This window comes from Penicillium alfredii (genome assembly GCF_028826965.1).
Source record: "Penicillium alfredii strain IBT 34128 chromosome Unknown utg000005l_segment0_segment0, whole genome shotgun sequence".
Lineage (NCBI taxonomy): Eukaryota > Fungi > Ascomycota > Eurotiomycetes > Eurotiales > Aspergillaceae > Penicillium > Penicillium alfredii.
Window position 1 is genome coordinate 2,240,464 of NW_026622702.1, and position 16,195 is coordinate 2,256,658.

General features: G+C 52.3%; 9 protein-coding genes across 9 annotated transcripts; 5 read left to right on the forward strand and 4 right to left on the reverse strand.

Moving 5' to 3' along the window:
• Nucleotides 1-137: 137 nt before the first annotated feature.
• On the forward strand, nucleotides 138-628 carry NUU61_004249 (uncharacterized protein; the record flags this gene model as incomplete). Its single annotated transcript, XM_056654831.1, has 2 exons — nucleotides 138-212; nucleotides 287-628. The coding sequence occupies 2 exons, from the start codon at nucleotides 138-140 to the stop codon at nucleotides 626-628; spliced, it is 417 nt and encodes a 138-aa protein (XP_056512858.1).
• An 89-nt stretch (nucleotides 629-717) lies between these two features.
• On the reverse strand, nucleotides 718-1,984 carry NUU61_004250 (uncharacterized protein; the record flags this gene model as incomplete). Its single annotated transcript, XM_056654832.1, has 2 exons — nucleotides 718-1,628; nucleotides 1,822-1,984. 2 exons carry the CDS (start codon nucleotides 1,982-1,984, stop codon nucleotides 718-720), a joined length of 1,074 nt encoding a protein of 357 aa, XP_056512859.1.
• Nucleotides 1,985-2,300: 316 nt separating this feature from the next.
• NUU61_004251 (transcription initiation factor IIA subunit gamma) lies at nucleotides 2,301-2,827 on the reverse strand (the record flags this gene model as incomplete). Its single annotated transcript, XM_056654833.1, has 3 exons — nucleotides 2,301-2,447; nucleotides 2,560-2,707; nucleotides 2,775-2,827. 3 exons carry the CDS (start codon nucleotides 2,825-2,827, stop codon nucleotides 2,301-2,303), a joined length of 348 nt encoding a protein of 115 aa, XP_056512860.1.
• A 446-nt stretch (nucleotides 2,828-3,273) lies between these two features.
• On the forward strand, nucleotides 3,274-3,456 carry NUU61_004252 (uncharacterized protein; the record flags this gene model as incomplete). The annotated part of the gene is made up of 1 exon (XM_056654834.1): nucleotides 3,274-3,456. The coding sequence occupies one exon, from the start codon at nucleotides 3,274-3,276 to the stop codon at nucleotides 3,454-3,456; it is 183 nt and encodes a 60-aa protein (XP_056512861.1).
• A 909-nt stretch (nucleotides 3,457-4,365) lies between these two features.
• On the reverse strand, nucleotides 4,366-6,332 carry NUU61_004253 (hexokinase family protein; the record flags this gene model as incomplete). The annotated part of the gene is made up of 3 exons (XM_056654835.1): nucleotides 4,366-5,626; nucleotides 5,702-5,732; nucleotides 5,777-6,332. 3 exons carry the CDS (start codon nucleotides 6,330-6,332, stop codon nucleotides 4,366-4,368), a joined length of 1,848 nt encoding a protein of 615 aa, XP_056512862.1.
• A 1,829-nt stretch (nucleotides 6,333-8,161) lies between these two features.
• NUU61_004254 (GILT family protein) lies at nucleotides 8,162-9,229 on the forward strand (the record flags this gene model as incomplete). Its single annotated transcript, XM_056654836.1, has 2 exons — nucleotides 8,162-8,625; nucleotides 8,713-9,229. The coding sequence occupies 2 exons, from the start codon at nucleotides 8,162-8,164 to the stop codon at nucleotides 9,227-9,229; spliced, it is 981 nt and encodes a 326-aa protein (XP_056512863.1).
• A 596-nt stretch (nucleotides 9,230-9,825) lies between these two features.
• NUU61_004255 (uncharacterized protein) lies at nucleotides 9,826-10,951 on the forward strand (the record flags this gene model as incomplete). Its single annotated transcript, XM_056654837.1, has 3 exons — nucleotides 9,826-10,213; nucleotides 10,294-10,773; nucleotides 10,938-10,951. The coding sequence occupies 3 exons, from the start codon at nucleotides 9,826-9,828 to the stop codon at nucleotides 10,949-10,951; spliced, it is 882 nt and encodes a 293-aa protein (XP_056512864.1).
• Nucleotides 10,952-12,178: 1,227 nt separating this feature from the next.
• NUU61_004256 (uncharacterized protein) lies at nucleotides 12,179-14,125 on the forward strand (the record flags this gene model as incomplete). Its single annotated transcript, XM_056654838.1, has 4 exons — nucleotides 12,179-12,551; nucleotides 12,620-13,275; nucleotides 13,341-13,408; nucleotides 13,486-14,125. The coding sequence occupies 4 exons, from the start codon at nucleotides 12,179-12,181 to the stop codon at nucleotides 14,123-14,125; spliced, it is 1,737 nt and encodes a 578-aa protein (XP_056512865.1).
• A 576-nt stretch (nucleotides 14,126-14,701) lies between these two features.
• Nucleotides 14,702-15,746, reverse strand: NUU61_004257 (putative short chain dehydrogenase/oxidoreductase; the record flags this gene model as incomplete). The annotated part of the gene is made up of 2 exons (XM_056654839.1): nucleotides 14,702-15,381; nucleotides 15,443-15,746. 2 exons carry the CDS (start codon nucleotides 15,744-15,746, stop codon nucleotides 14,702-14,704), a joined length of 984 nt encoding a protein of 327 aa, XP_056512866.1.
• Nucleotides 15,747-16,195: the final 449 nt, after the last annotated feature.

Genomic DNA, 16,195 nt, shown 5'->3' on the forward strand with positions numbered 1-16,195 from the left:
TTTGCAGATATACCCTCGGTCCGCGTCCGCTGCATTGTTCCACGGTTCGCACATCTTTATTCATTCGGCCCTTATCCCCCAAATCGAGACCGATCTCCTTGCCGACCCACGGCTCAGAAACCCCCCGGACACTCGCGATGGAGTGTTTTCGTCAAATATTCCGGTGCATCAAGTCACCATTCACACGCACCAAGCAACCGGTGCTTGAAATTGTGAGTTGAGAACGCTGGGAGCTGGATGGCCGAGTCCCATGTTGAGGAACGTAACTAACCATCTTCACTTCCAGGGACCCCCCACCAACTTCCGCAAGGAAGAGCTGCCTGCATGCTTCTCCGATGCCGAGTCAGTCCTCTCGCCCAGCCAAATACCACCTGAACGGCCGAATCTGACCAACCAATCACAGCACGCTGACGTCCCAGAACAGCCAGGGAGCGACCCTGGAGAAGAACGAAGCGACAGTCGAGACAGTCGTTCGCCAGCCATCGATGAAGGAGAATATCCAAAGTCAGATCCGACGAGTGAGCGCCGGATCGGGCCATCCCGTCTCCCAGGCCGTTTAAACCCGTCTCGATGGTTCAAATCCACCCCAGATACTTGCCATGACATGTCGGGCGCGGAAAGCAGCTGACCGGCTGTGGTGGAGCGGGAAACAGTTGGAAGACATCCAGATCGCCACAAGGAGAAAAAAAAAGGTTCGGAGGAATTCAAAGCTGATTATCACACCAAAAATGTCGGAACTTCGGTATAGCGGGATTTGCTGGGCTCCAATTTGTCTTCGCCCGATTCCACCTGGGGCATTCCCCCAACGGAAGGTAGTTCTTTTTCTTTGTCGGAGATAGAAGTGTCTTGCGCAGATGGCGCTGGCAGCTCATCAAGCTCATCGAATAAGATTTCCATTCTCGACTTGAATCCGTCGGATGGCTTCTGGCTGTTGCGTGCAGAAGCCGGCTTCTCTTTCTCCTTGGCTAATGCCAGACGAGATGATGTAGATTGTCGGGGATCTTTCTTGTAGGGAATTGGCGTATTTGAAGCACTCGACGCATTGGATTCCATTTCCCTCGTGCGTGGCGCAGCAACAGTGCTAGATTGTAACTCGAGATCGTCATCCTCCGACGCAGTCTCCTGATCCAAGTCGAGAACCTGAGCGTCGGGCTGTTTAGATCTTGTAGATGCCACTGAATCCACTCTACTGATTCCTGGTACTTGACTGCAGTTTGAGGCAGGGGCTTGTCCAAAGCCAGCCGCAGCCCGAGTAGAAGACCTCAAGGCCCGCGCACCGACCAACGACCGTGTTTTTCTCGGGCTAGTCATCAGGTCGTGGAGATGTGTTCCAGCCCATGTATCGTCTTCCTCGGTATCATCTTTCTCATCCGTCTGTCCCTCGAGTAGAAGATCCAGCCCAGCCTTCTGGCGCGTCGCAAGCGCCTCGGCATTTTTCTTGTGCTGGAGCTGCTTGGGCATTGCTGTCCTGCCATCTGTAGGCCTGTCGGGTTCTTCTATACCCATGGCACTCTGGGCCTTGGCTTCCTTCTTGCGCCGGACATATTCCGCATAGTGAAGATGCTGCGTGAAGGTTTGCGCGACGGCGTAGAACTCGTCTTCGACCATGACCCAGACATCATCGTGATCTAGTCCTTCAATCAAGAATCTGTGCTATGCTAATTAGCTGGGGTTTCCTTTTGTTTCTGGATGGTGGCGCAGGGTCGCACTCTTCTGACGGACATCGTCGGATCGGAGACGTCGGTGGGGTTTGAGCTGAACAAGAGAAACTGCGGCTTAGCCTTGATCATTGTATATGTTTCCAAGTCTCAAATAACGTACATGATCTGAAGAAATCTTGTTTCTCGGGTGAGGATGGGAGTTTCTTGGTGGTCAAGTCGCGATCCGGAATGGGTTCCGTTTTGACGCGCTTGCGCGGGGCCGACTCTTGCTTGACGCGCCCCGCGCCAGTCTGGTCAAGGAGCCAGGGCAAGGTCCTGGGCATCATGAAATTTCATTTAAAGAGACTTGGGCAACTGAGTTGGCAAATTGAATTACCACGCGATGTGGAAGCCTGTTCATGCGATAGGCAGGCACCGATAAGGCCAGTCACCTGATTGCACTACGTCAATGGAGTAAGCATCAAGTAATTCATCCAACGTCGTTGGGTATCTAATGTCTGTCTGTGTCCATGTTCATAAATGATGACGAGAATTCCCTAGAACGCCGTATCCTGCAGAAACACCTGTAGAACAACCTATGCAGATCACCCACCCAGAAAGAAGAAACGCCAGTGGTTTTAAAGCGCAAGAGGGGGCTGTCTAGGCCTCACCAGGGCGCTTGCTGTTGCAGCTGACAATCTTGACCTTGTCGGCGCTCACGGTGGTCTGGTTGTCGAGCTTGAAGGTCACATCTTTGATCAAGAAGGTCCAGACCTCGTCGCAGAATCGGTAGGTATCCAGATGGCCCTGACAGAAAAGAAAAAGAGAAGTGTCAGTCTGGTTCAGAAATGAGAGCCACGAGGCTTGTTTTGTGTAGGTGCCTCTTGGATGGTTTCGTTCCGGGATTGGGGTGATTTACCTTGAACGAGAGCCGAGCGCGGACCTTGTCTGCCAGGACCTCAGTGACCACACGGTCAAAGGTCGAGAGGATCTTCATGGCCAGCTGGGGCTCAATGCGCCCCTCATTGATCAAATCATCGAGTGTATCGGTCAAGGCAAGGCCAAGACTAAAGAAAGGTCATTCATGTCAGTCCCACCGCTTGCACCCTGCTTTGCTGGGCCTGGAGCTGATACCTGCTACCACGGTAGAGCTCATAATATGCCAGTGAAGCTATCGAGGAAGCCATTTTGGCTAGGAGGCGATGGGGTGTAAGAGAGGGTGTGGACGGGAGGTATACTGAAGAGAAAGTTGAGATGAGTCCTCACTGCCGCCTGATGAGGTCCGCGGGGAACTGCACGTGACGAGGACTATGTCCATCACGTGGTTTGGCTTATCAACATACGTCAAGTTGCGATCAGTGGGAGTGTTGCCTTGCAAGATGTTGTCGAAAATTATGTTAAGACAGCAAGCAAACGGAGTATCTAGAGGCATTGGATTGAGCTGTCCATTACGTACCCAAGCCTTTATTCCGCTTATATCGACCTTTTCTACTACATCAGAGCCTCAAGGTAAATCGTCCTTTTTTGTGCAGCGCCACCATCAAGACCATACTAATATTGATGAGCAGGGGCCTCGGAACCAGTTGCGCATAAGCCTGGTCAAGAATCAAAGAGTCATGAATCCAATAAGTCCATGGAAAAACACCCCAAACTGTCGAGCCCGCAACGCAAATCCGTCTCTCAAACCGATGCCGAGCTCCGCGAACGATTAGAACAAATGTCAGGCGAAGGAGGGGCAGCTGGAATTGAATACGAAGATGGCAAACCCAATGCCATGAAGCGTGGCGTTCGAAACAACATGTTCCGCCTGATATGAACCAATGTTCACTCGGATTATCCACGGCGCCCCGAAGGGTATCATTCGATGACCTCCCTACTGCTCAGAGCATCGACCTCGAAAGATTGACCAGCTCAGTGAGGACTGGCGTATAAATCCACCACAGCGCCCTGGGCAGGCTATGCTGGGGTCTACAACATGGGGTTTCCTAGCACTTATCTACTTTTGAGATGACCGCCAGTCTCTCCGCTTCTATGGAAGAGGAACAAATCTGGCCCCATGTCCACCCAGTATGTGTAAATCTGGGGATGCAAATTGCGACATCTCCCGGATCGACAGAATCGGCATGCATATTCTCCAGCATTCCGCACATCGGAGACTCCAGCATTCCCCGATTACGATGCCTCGAATGGCGGGCCGCGCAAGCAGCTTGGGTGTTTTTCTCGAGAGTTTCTTGGCCTGGGTATCCAGGGCTTGTGGGTATAACCCTGCAATCTACCCCCCGACCAAGTCTGCCAGTCTGCCATCAGGGTCGCAAGACTATGGGGACTTGTGTATCTTACTGCCATGCGAGACCGTGGTTAAAAGTCATGACTGGTAGTCAGATAATATGGCAAAATCAGAAGACAACACAAGGAAACGTCGATGATATTCACAAATGACAAAAACATCAAAGAATTGATTCAGAATCATCCACAAACCGAGGCTGACTGCCTCAACGCCTCCCACAACACACTGCTTTGCCCAGCCAGAGAACAAAGCACATCATATCCATTTCTATGTTGATGTGGACACAGATACCGCATAACAAATCAAGCATTATTCCATATACCATTGATAAGAGCCCCGTGTCTCGTAGCACAAGACCCTCCCGTAAAATGTACCCCCGAGGAACCCGAGGGAAAAGAAGAAGAAGAAGAAAATAAAAAGGAGCACACCAGTAAGGTATTATTTGCTAACAACCATGCCAGCCAAAACCCCAGCCCCAATGACACCACCGTCAGACGCTTCCCGCAAAAACACCGACTTCCCACCTCGCTGTGGGCCAGTCCGCATGATCAGACGATCGATGTAGAGCTGGCACATATCCTTGAACTGCGGGTAATGCTGGATAATGCCACCGGTGTAGGCGACAACCAGCTCCTCAGGACCGGACTGCCAGTCCACCGGGGTGGGTTCAAGGACCGGAACAATATGGCCATGAACGCTAGCAGTAGTAGTGGTAGTAGAGGAGGCGGTGGTGGGTTGCTGGAGGCTGCTGGCTGCGGCGATCGATGCGGCGGCGGTGTCGGGGATGCCCACCTCGCCGTTGCTCTGGGGAGAGGCGGCGTTCTCGGGACTGTTGGTGTTGCTGTCTTCCTTGAGCTCGATCTCGCGCGCACAGGCCAGAAGCCCGATCACGGCGGCGGCAATCAGACCGGCCGAGCGCCGCTGCACGGTGCGGGCGATCTTCCGGAATGCCGCGGCGGTGCGGGCATCCCAGCGCCAGTCGCTGCTCTCTGGCGGGGGCAGGGTTTGGTTCAGGTCGTGGGCGAGGTCTTGGTCGGAACGGGCGCGGGCGACCGTGTCGGAGATGTAGGTGGTGGTCAAGGCATATTCCTGGATGAGGTTGGCCGGTAGAGAGCGTTTGGACAGTTCTGCGACTGTGACGAGGTAGTCGAAGAGGATCAACCGGATCAATTCCCCGATGTATCGGCCGCCGGTCATGTATTCGAACGGCTGGAATCCCGGGCGTGCGCAGGCCCGATCGAGCTCGGCGTCCCATTTGGTCGTGACTTTGAGCTCCCCGAGGGGTGGCGATGCCCCGGATATGGTCCATTCCGTGTTGACGACCGTCTCCACGGCCCCCGGCTCCATGGCATTCACACTCTTGGCCTTGGACTCGTGCAGTGCGCTCAGCTTCATTGGAATGGTGGCGTTACATCCTGTGCCCACAATGATCCCCATGGCCACTCGGCTGTTGGGCAAGGACTTGACCGCATAAGCGAGTGAAGCCAGCGTCGCCACGGTGTCGTTTGTAATAGCTTGGATCTTCAGCTTAGGCAAAGCAAAGAGTTTCCGCCGCTTGGAGGAAGGCTCATCTTCATCGTCCGGCCGCCTCGTATGTTTCTCATATCCATGGAGGAGGATATTGCGGAGATCGAGATTGGATGTGATGGCAAATCCTTTGCCCATGGGCATCAACGTGGCCTCTGCCAAGGATTCTTGCCTAGAATCAAGTCAGCCAGGGAATCACCCTAAGAGAGTAAATAAAACCAGGGGGGAGAAAAAAAAAACCACGCACATAATGGGGAAACTGAATGTGATCCCCATGTCTAGCTCGGGGGTATGTCTTTCTTGGTTGCATCGGATGACAGACTCTCCGCCACCACCTCAGCAATACAGTCACCGATCCAGCCGAACAAGTCCTCCGCCTTGTCCATTTTCAAATGCTCCTGAATGGGCCATGCTCGTTCCAAAGTGCGCTTTACGCGCTGGCGCTGAGCCTTGCGGATGGTGTCTCGCGATCGCTCCGACGCATCAGCCGAGCGCACATCCGAGTCGACTTCACCCAGCAACTCAATAAAAGCCACTCGTAGATTGCTGCCTCCCACATCAATGGCAAGATAGCGACCTGTCTCCTGGCCCGTGGGGAGCTGTGTGACAGGGGTGGGCAGAAACTGTTGATCCGAGGTCAAGGCGAGCTGGCGGTATGTGGTGGAAAAGCGACGCGCCAATTTGTACAGAATCGCCTCATCCAGGGCCAGCGGTGTCAAGAAGTCATCGAGTCGCTGCTGGTGGGCCAGGGCTTCCTGTTGCGACGCGTCCAGCTCGGAGCTGATATCCTCCTGCTCCAGATCCTCGATCAACTCTTCGTGCATTGGATCATGCGCATCGTCATCTTTCTCTGATGGTATTGAATTGATTGAGGTCATTGTGAAGGTGTTGCAAATTAGATCCAGGCCACAAATTCAGAGCTCTCTAGTCGTAGAGGAGAGATCTCTGGAGATGTTGCAATCGACGGCTTTTTGGTAAGAGAGGAGAGAAAAGGTCCCTGTCACAACACCCGCTCCGTTCTCAATGGTGACGTCGAGCCTCTCCCTGGAATGTTTCGAGGAAGCAGTCAAAGATCAGAGCATCGGCCTTAATAGTTTTTTTTTGTGGAGCTCCCGAAGCTATTTGAAGGTGCAGGGAGCTAAGTTGCTGATCGCAGTTAGTGAGGTTGCAATTAAGGGTCGGCAGGTGAGCATTTCGGTGACGCGGTCTGCAGGGCGCGGGGAACCGAAACACTCTCATGCCAGTGAACATCTTCAAGTGTTTGACGTACCCTGGAATTTGGATATGTTTTTTTCTTTCTTTTATTTTTTCTTATTCTCAGCCAGGGAAACCCCTACCAAAAATATCCCTGATAGCTGGGGTGCCTTAGGCACAGTTCTAAGAAATGAGGTATACTTGCGTCTTTTGCAGAACACTTGCCCTATGCCCAACCCAGGCACTTAGAAAGTCAATTTTGAGAGACGGTGGACCCTCTTCATGGGTCTCCGGGCGAGAATATCAAGGGATTCGCTCCACAGGGCACCGGGCGAACAGAAAAGTTCTCACAAGAACTTAGTGGAGGAAGAAAGAAGAAGGATTCTCAATCTCAGAAGAATAAAGTAGTGTAAAAAGAAAAGAAAGAGAAAAAAGAGAGAAAAAAAAAGTGGATGATTCAACGGGCTCTGATTGTGTCAGGTCTGGGAGATGCGACCGAACACCAGGCGATGTGACGCTGTTCCCAAGTGATGGCCCTGACACGGTATTCGCCTCGGGACTCGACGAGATTTTGGGGTATTGATAATATTGGTCGGACTTTTCTCTAGAGAGGTGTCTTAGGTGTCTCGTGTTCTCGTGTCTCTCTCTCGTATACGGAAAGATAATAAGATGCGATCGCGTTTCACTCTTAACGGGAACTATGTAACCCTACCTGGGCATCTGGCGCCGAATAGAATTCCTTGCGTGGATTTCACGGCTGAAAGCTCGGCTACAGCAGCCCTGAGTTTTCGTTCAGATTGGCTCCTTGGCAGTGACCACAAGATGAGCATCACCTTTGGTAACGCACGACCTCGAGATTTCTCATTCACCTGTCAACCAGCAAGGCACAAGTGGGGCCAAGAACATTGGGACGTGCCAAGTATCATGAAGGATGGGATTCGCCCGAGACTTGGAGTATACTCAGGTACTTAGGTAGACTTTGCATTGTGTCTTGCGCCATTATTCATTTGCGACGGGCGCTTGGTCTCGAGCGTTCTTTCTAGAGAGCCTCTATTCTCACCCGATCTTGTAGGATGAGTGTGCCTACTGCGGAATAGGGTGCTTGCTCCCCGGAACACTCGGATGATTCGAGGCGATATTGCAGAGAAACTAGTGAAGTAGTGACTGCTGATCACCATTTGACATGGCATTGAAATAAACAAAAAATCAGCCTAAGCTTTGACTCATACTCCCAAGAGGCCTCCGACGTCGGAGACGGGTTCTCCAGATATACTAAGTCAGTCAAGTGAGATTGACCTTGGAAGTATTTAGGAATGCAGATGTAGCATTTATATACAAGATCCACCCATCCCTATTGCTTTGATACAAATATCTACTAGGTTCATTCATAGATACTCAACGGTGGGCTGCCTGGTTTGAAAGGCCACCAGATCTTATGTAACACTCCACCAGGGGGCCCTGGGGCCGGGGAAGCTTATCGCATCAACATCCACATTGACTCTCAGCATCAACCATGGAAAAACTACCACTCCACTCAAAGGAGGCAGAGCCAGGCCATGTGCCAACATTGGGGTCTTCACAGGGCCGAGTGCGGCCCAGCAGAACCACCCTCCTGCGCCGCAGCTTGATAGCCATATGCTTCTTGGTCGGCTGCTACCTGGTCCTCAAGCCGGCCGAAACCAAATGCTACTCACCCAAATGTGTCCCTTATGATGGGTATAATAGTGAGGGCCCAGATACCATGAGCAAGATCCATGTCCCTGGCGAGTCGGATCCCATCGGGAGTAAGAATACCCCAGAAACAAAGATTTCGGCGGTTCCTAGTGCCCCGGCAAAGCTGGCACAAACGAGGGTTCCTCTGGAAGCCCATCTCATGAGCAAATGCCCGGATGCACAAGAATGTTTGCAGGAGCTGGTTCTGCCGGCCATGGAGCAGATCAGCGACATGGTGGACTTCCAACTATCCTTTATCGCTAGGTAAGCGCCCTAATGAACATGCCTTGATGCATTGGCCAGTATATTCTCTTCATAATGGGCCTGGCTAAATACCGTTATGTCTTCCAGTGTCTCCAAAAAATCCCATGAAATCGAGTGCAAGCATGGCCCGGCCGAGTGTGTCGGCGATATGCTCATTCTCTGTGCCGCGAATCTCCCATTTCCTCCCACGGCTGATGACTCGCTTCTGCCCTCGCAATACCCTCGGACTCCCGTTATCCGATCACTGGGATTTGCCAACTGCTTGATCAATGACTTCCCCCAAATCCCCGAGCGTGAATATGTACGCCAGTGCGCCTTGGAACACGGAATAGACTTCGATGCACTGAATCGATGTGCCAGCCAGCAGGACGATGACCCTAATGGAGGAGAGAAACCACCTCTGAGTGGACTTGCCCTCCTCCGGGAGAATGCCCTGCGTGGCGAGAAACTGGGTGTGAAGATCAGCTGTACGGTTCGCTTGGATGAGACTGTCTGGTGTGTCCGTGACGGCGGGGAATGGACAGACTGTGCCAAGGATGGGGAGGGCAGCAAGCCCTTGGTGCTCATCGACGAGGTCAAAAAGCTTTGGAAAGAGAGGAATTAAACTGTTTCTCCAAGGAAGATGTCCCGGTTTGTTCATGACGGTGATGGTCGGCTTGTGGTCGCGCTGTCGCTGTTGCTATGCATTGATATCCCCCCCTCCTATGCTCCCCCGTGATTTTGTCGCTTTGTTATTTCTATTCGAATGGCTTATTTCTTACCCACCAATGCTTCTTCTAGGCGCCACTATTCCTCTACCATTGTCTATAGCTAAGGCAACATAGGTTTGAATATAACTACCTTCGATATCTAGGCTTCTCTTCTCTACAAGTTCATAGTTCTCCTGGACCAGTATGGTTGCTGGTGCGTGACTTTAGGCGTCATGGAGTCTCTTCTAAAGATTCAGGCGCCATTGCTCTGATTGTCTATTCACTCGGTCGCCTACTTATCGTCCTTCACTTCTTCCCATCGTCCTCCCTCTCTCCTTCCCCTACCCATCCTTTCTTTCTATCCTGATCATCACCCGTCGTCCCTTGACAGTTCGTTCATTCATTATCATCATCGATATTCCTACCAGAGCTACTCAGGCAAGTCCTCTGATCGATGTTTCAAACATGCATCATCGTCAAATCTAAGACTAACTGATCCAAAGTCCTGAAGATGTCAGCCCCAGAAACCAGAGAATCGATCCTCGCGCGACTGGTCGCCAAGGAAAAGGTCATGTTGGCTAGCTTCACTGGCATCCAACAGCCTAGTGCAATCCTGCTCGATATCATCAATGACCCGCTCAAAGTCGCAGCCCTCATTCATGCCATCGAACGCCAGGTCACGCACCTCCGCCAGCGCACTCTGCTCTTCGATCGTGGAGAAGCCACCATCTTTGACCGAACCCTGATCACCCTGTTAAGCCAGGGCGCCTCGAGCCAGAACTTCGGTCTGATGGAGTTCTACCTCATCCACTACGTCCATGTCAAGCCCCATGGTCCGAATGAGCACAACAAGGCTCTGATCAATGCGCACCTTGCAGGCCAGGGACTGATGGATTCCGGTTCGTGAAACATAAAATTCACTGCAAAAGCAATATGTTCAACAAGAAACCCTAACAAGCTAACGATAATACTAATATAGGCTACGCCACCACGCGGACCATCGACACGATCCTGAACCTCGCCCCCGCATCGACCGCGGGCGCCGACTCCGCGCCCCTACACAGCGCGGTCTCGGAGGAGACGGCCTCTGTCGTGGCGCCGCTGCCGCAGCAGCAGCAGGGGGAGGAAGAGAAGAAGGTGGCCGGGGTGAACAACCTCGTGGGAGTGTACCAGCGCGCAAAGGCTGAGTACTACAAGCACGACGCCGAGGGTCGCCACGACCGAAAGTCGAACGCTGTCCGGTTCCTCCGCGATACTGCGGAAAACCTCCTCCGCCACCTGCGGATCAGCGGGCTGAGTGGTCACCCGCTGATCGCCGAGCTGGAAGAGCTGGCGCCGCTGAGCCGCTCTCATTTCATCCGGCTCACCGGTGGCCGTAAGCGCAGCTTCGACCCCCGTCCCCCGGAGATGTGTCGGGTTCCGTGCCGCCCTCGGACCGCAAGAGACGGCGCCATCCTCGGTACATTGACCGCTGGCGGCCTTGAGCCTTTTCTTTTTGTTTTCTTTTTGTTTTTCTCTTTCTTTTCCCTTCTTTGTTCTTTCTTGTGTGTCCTTCCGGTAAGGAGCACTTGATTGTTTGTATGTAGTGGACATGTTGTTCCCCTGGGTAGGTAGGTCTCTGAGGAAGCAGCGCATGAATAAGGGGAGGGGAATAACATGTCCAATACAAGGCTTTGTATGTGTTAAGAGTAGGGAAATTTCTCAAAGGCCCGCCTGGTCCCGCCGTTCTGTTCTCTGCTTACCTTGTAGTCTCTTTGGGTAATAATTTTGTCTACTAAGTAAGAGTTCACGCACTCATCACAGGCTTGGTAGTCACGCGTTGAGATGAGAGAATAGGGTTCATAAACCACGGCCTTTCTATTGGAAGGTCTACTGTCATCCACGATATATAAGATCTAGTTTCTATCTAGAGTGATATTCCTTACTACTTAGTACTATAAAATAAGAATAAGAATAATATATCTAAAAGATATTCAAGATATGTAGCAATTAATTAAGTCTTACTTCTCTATAGTGAATTAAAAAAAAAGGCTCTTTCGATAAATACTTACTTATCATCTCTATAAAATATTTACTCTAGTATATATCATATCTCTTACCTAGGATTAAGGTCACCATAGTATATAAGGTGGCTACCAGGCTTAGAGATCATAACTATCATATAGTGCTATACATATTATCTTAGAATTAAACTATCTTTTAATATTTATTATAGCTATCAATTTTTACAAAGCTCCAAGTTGGCTCATGATCAAGTGTTAGGGCTGATCTATATTTGGGTATAGAGTCGGCATAGGGTCCACCAAGTCGTGAAACCTGAGTTTGGTCAGGTTGTAAACAGCAAATTTTTTGGGTTGTAATGACAACGGTAACATGACTCGGTGGAACATAAATAGTTCAGTGGATTCTATCAATTTTACATGCTATGGGTTAGCCTAACGGAATAATCACTCTTGGATAAAAGGTGTAGTTGATTTCTAATACTTAAAAATCCCACACCAATATTAGTGGTATAGTGGGGGCATAGAGAAAAGTAAAGAAAGAAAGAAAGAAAGAAAGAGAAAAAAACCAAAACAAAACAACTTAAAAATAAAAGTGTATAGGCGTACTCGAGTTCCCTGGTAGTCCAGCACGGGTCCCGAGATCCACTTCCCGAGGCCGCGATGAGGCTTATCTCATCCACCTTCAGGACGGAACGCAAATGATCGCCGAGGGTCAGCTGCGCTGTTCTCGTGAAGAGTCCAAGACATCTCTTTCCTCTCTTTATATTCGAACGCACAGAGGGCGGGCAATCACCGCCCAGATCGAGAATTTGCCCTCTCAGCCGCTCCTATAAAGCCGACCCGTGTGGACCGTTCCTGAAAATGACCAGTCTGCATCTGCCTCCGCCTGCGGGGAACGCTTCCTCCAGCTCGGGTACCTCGTCGAATCCGCGATACACCCCGGTCTCCAATCCCTCCGACGAGGAGTCTCCAGCACCCCGGCCTATCAAGGCTCCATTGGGCCCGCTGCGACTGCAGACGAATTTCGACAATACCCCAGTGGCCGGGCCTGTCTCGGACATTGAGGATGACGACGGGTATGATACCGGGGAAGAGCTCGAAAGCAAGATGCCGCGGGGTGGGGCGGCGCCGAAATACTCCCCCGAGGAGGAAAAGGACGTGGTGAGGCGGTTTGACCGGACACTTGTGCCGTTTCTGGCTCTGCTGTATCTGCTGGCTTTTCTGGATCGATCGAGTGAGCAACAATTGGCAGTTCCCCTTTTGGCCCTATGTCCCTATGCTAATTCTTGAATGAAAATCTAGATATTGGAAATGCCCGTATTGCAGGACTCCAGGATGAGCTCCGGCTCTCGTCTTCGCAATATGAATGGCTGCTCACCGCATTCTACATCACGTATATTCTGTTCGAATGGATGACGCTCATGTACCGCCTAGTCCCTCCGCATATCTACATATCGCTTTGTGTCTGCGGATGGGGTCTCGTCGCATCTTTCCAATGCATAGCGACCTCGTTCTGGGGGCTCGCTATCCTCCGGGCTCTGCTGGGTATCACCGAGGCGGCATTCGGCCCTGGCATCCCGTTCTATCTGTCGCTATTCTACCGCCGACATGAGCTTGCCTTCCGCAACGGACTGTTCATTTCGGCTGCCCCGCTAGCAACATCCTTTGCGAGCAGTCTGGCCTGGGTGATTGTCAAGCTCAGCAACAATGGCCCGATCTCGCCGTGGCGCACACTGTTTCTGGTCGAGGGATTCCCGAGTGTGATCATGGCGGTTTTTGCCTGGAATTTGATCCCCGACTCGCCGGGCCAGGCTCGGTTTCTGATTCGTCGGCAGAGAACGGTGGCTCAGTTGCGACTGGGCGAGAACAAGGCAGAGTACCAGCAGTCATCTGGGGGGCAGTTTAATTGGCGGGAAATCTTGAAGACGGCGGCGGACCCAAAGGCGTATATGGCAGCTGTGAGTATTTCTCATGTGTTTTTGGAGGCTAGTACCAAGTTCTAATGGGTGTTGTTGTGGTGCAGTTCATGTTCTTCAGCTGCAATGTCGCCTTCAGTTCGATGCCGGTGTTTCTGCCCACCATCATCAAAGAGTAGGTGCCGCCACCTCCGAATCTTCTATATGAATGCATTGGATCATAACTGGATACTAAAATATTCAACCAAACAGCATGGGCTACACCTCTCTACAAGCCCAAGCCCTCTCAGCACCACCCTACCTAGTAGCCTTCATCGTCGTGCTAGCTACAGCCTACGTCTCAGACCGCAGACGCAGCCGCAGCCCCTACCTCATCGCACACGCACTCCTCTCCGCAACGGCATACCTCGCCATCGCAGCAACAGGCCATTTCCACACCCACCTCTCCCCAGCACTGCACACGTCCATCCGGTACATCTGCGTGTACCCCGCGACAGCGGGCTTCTTCTCGGCGATCACGCTGATCATCACCTGGTCGATGGACAACCGCATCGAAAAGGAGGGCAAGGGCGCCAGCATCGCCATCCTCAATCTCATTGGCCAGTGTGGCCCGCTGCTCGGCACCAGACTCTATCCGGAGTCTGACGGGCCGTGGTATGTGCGCGGCATGGCGGTGTGCGCGTTCTTTATGGTGCTTGTGGCGCTGCTGGCGTTGATTCTGCGCGTGCTTTTGCAGCGGCTGAATCGTGCTGTCCTGCTGGATTCGAAACCGGATATTCAAGGTCGGCCTGGCGGTTCTCAGGGCGGGGAGCGCGATGTGCTTATTGGTGGTGGGCGGCGGGATGATCTGGAGGATCATACGGGGGATCAGAGGCTTGTGTATATCATTTGAGATGAATCTGGTGGGATCTAGTACTTATCTATGCTATGTATGGATGTCATGCTGCTTCATACACATTATGGGAATGGAACTATGATGATTCTGGTCGGTATTTTTGTTCTGGCTAATCCTGGTTGTCTCGGCGCAGAGATCTAAGGTTAAAATTAGAGTTATCACTACAGTAGATGGGGTTGAGCTAGGTATGGATCAGGATAATGTAGTAGATGAGTCTATAAAATTAGAATGGGGTCACTATGGATCTCGTAATGGTCTATACAAAGAAGGTATGAACACGGCGGGAACCCGACAGAAAATATAGCTTTGGATCAGTGATGAGGCCACACAGTAGCCCAGACATCGCACCTCCCAAAGCCATAAACCGGCAGGCATGGTCCAGGGGGAAGTAGCCCCTGCGTGGGATGATGCAGTAGTCGGATCCCAGAGCGAACGTTTTACCCCGATGTTCAAACAAAAACAACCAGATAATTTTTTTCGGTGTATGAATGAATCATTTCCTTCGTTGCGCCTTTTGGAAAAAAAGAAAAAAAGAAATGCAAAGTACTTGTTTGTGGTCTGAATGGCACACGCTTACCAGGCAGTGTGGCCACCGTCGACAAGCAGGGTGCTACCAGTCATGAAGCTGGAAGCATCGGAGAGGGTGAAGAGGGCAGTACCACGGAACTCCTCAGGCATAGCCAGACGGCCGAGCATGTTCTCGGCCTCCCAGGTAGCGCGGGCAGCGGGGTTCTGCTGGAAGACGCCATCGACCATGGGGGTGATGATGTGGCCGGGGCAGAGGGAGTTGACACGGATGCCGTGGCGGCCCCACTCCATAGCGAGCGAGCGAGCCAGCTGGATGACGGCAGCCTTGGACGAGTTGTAGACGGGCGAGGTCATGCCCTTGTTGGCGATGAGGCCGCTCATGCTGGCGACGAGCAGGATCGAGCCCTTGTTCTGGTAGTTGAACATTTGGCGGGCGGCGGCGGTGGCCGAGTTGAACACGCCGTTGTAGTTGATGGTCATCACGTCGTCCAGCGCCTGCTGCGAGTGCTCCAGTGCGCTCTGCAGGTGGTTGATGCCGGCCGCGGCGACCAGCCCGTCCAGGCGCTCGTGCTTGCCGGCGATCGCGGCGAACGTGTTGTTCACTTCGGTGCTGTTGCGCACGTCAATGCGCACGTACTCCAGCAAGCCACCGTACTCATTCATCGCCTTCTCCCGGGCCGCGACGAAGTCCAGCGGCGGCGACTCGAGGCGGTCGAGACAGTACACTAGAAAATGGAAATTAGGGATATATTCAGTGAAAAAGGAAGAAATCTTGCTGGAGCGTACCCGAGGCACCAGACTCGATCAGCGCTTCGGCCATCGACAGTCCCAGACCACGGCCGCCACCCGTGATGGCAAACACGCGGCCCTCCATGTCAAAATCGCGGACGCGGCTGGTACTGCGCACTTCCTTTCGGGACAGCTTGTTCTGGATGGAGTCGGGGGTGTGGACATTGGGGATATCTTGCGGGTTGAATGCGGCCTTGGTGGTCGAGAAGAGGCGGCCCGAGGTAGAGATGACCCGGGGAGCCGTCACGGCAGCGCCAGCGAGCCGTGAGCGGGCGGGAGTCAAGACGCGAGTGAAAGACATGATTATGGTATAAAAGAGGGAGAGGGAGAGTGAGGGGAGAGGTTCAAGGTTGCAAAAGACAGAGACGGAGGAATATAAGCAAAGGGTATCACGCAAAAAAAGAATTCACGATGTCTTCTTCCATCTCCCCCGCGGGGACCCGGTTTATATGGTCGACGGGACAGGAACGGTACTTCCTTGGTGAGCGACCCGAAAACATAAACGAGGGAAAAGAAAAATTCGAAATTGAAAAAAGCGGACCTTCACGATCCTGCAGAGCCTGGGAAGCCTGGGAGGGTACGGAAAGGGAAAGCAAAAAGAAAAAAGAAGACCGCGTGACCCGGTGGATATTTTTTTCACCCGCTGCTTTCACCATGACTCAAAGGCGGAGCAATCCACGGTTGCCATGGTTGGCTGTGGTTGCCACCTCACACGGAGAGAGAGAGGTTGGGGGGAAGGGGCCGTGAAGC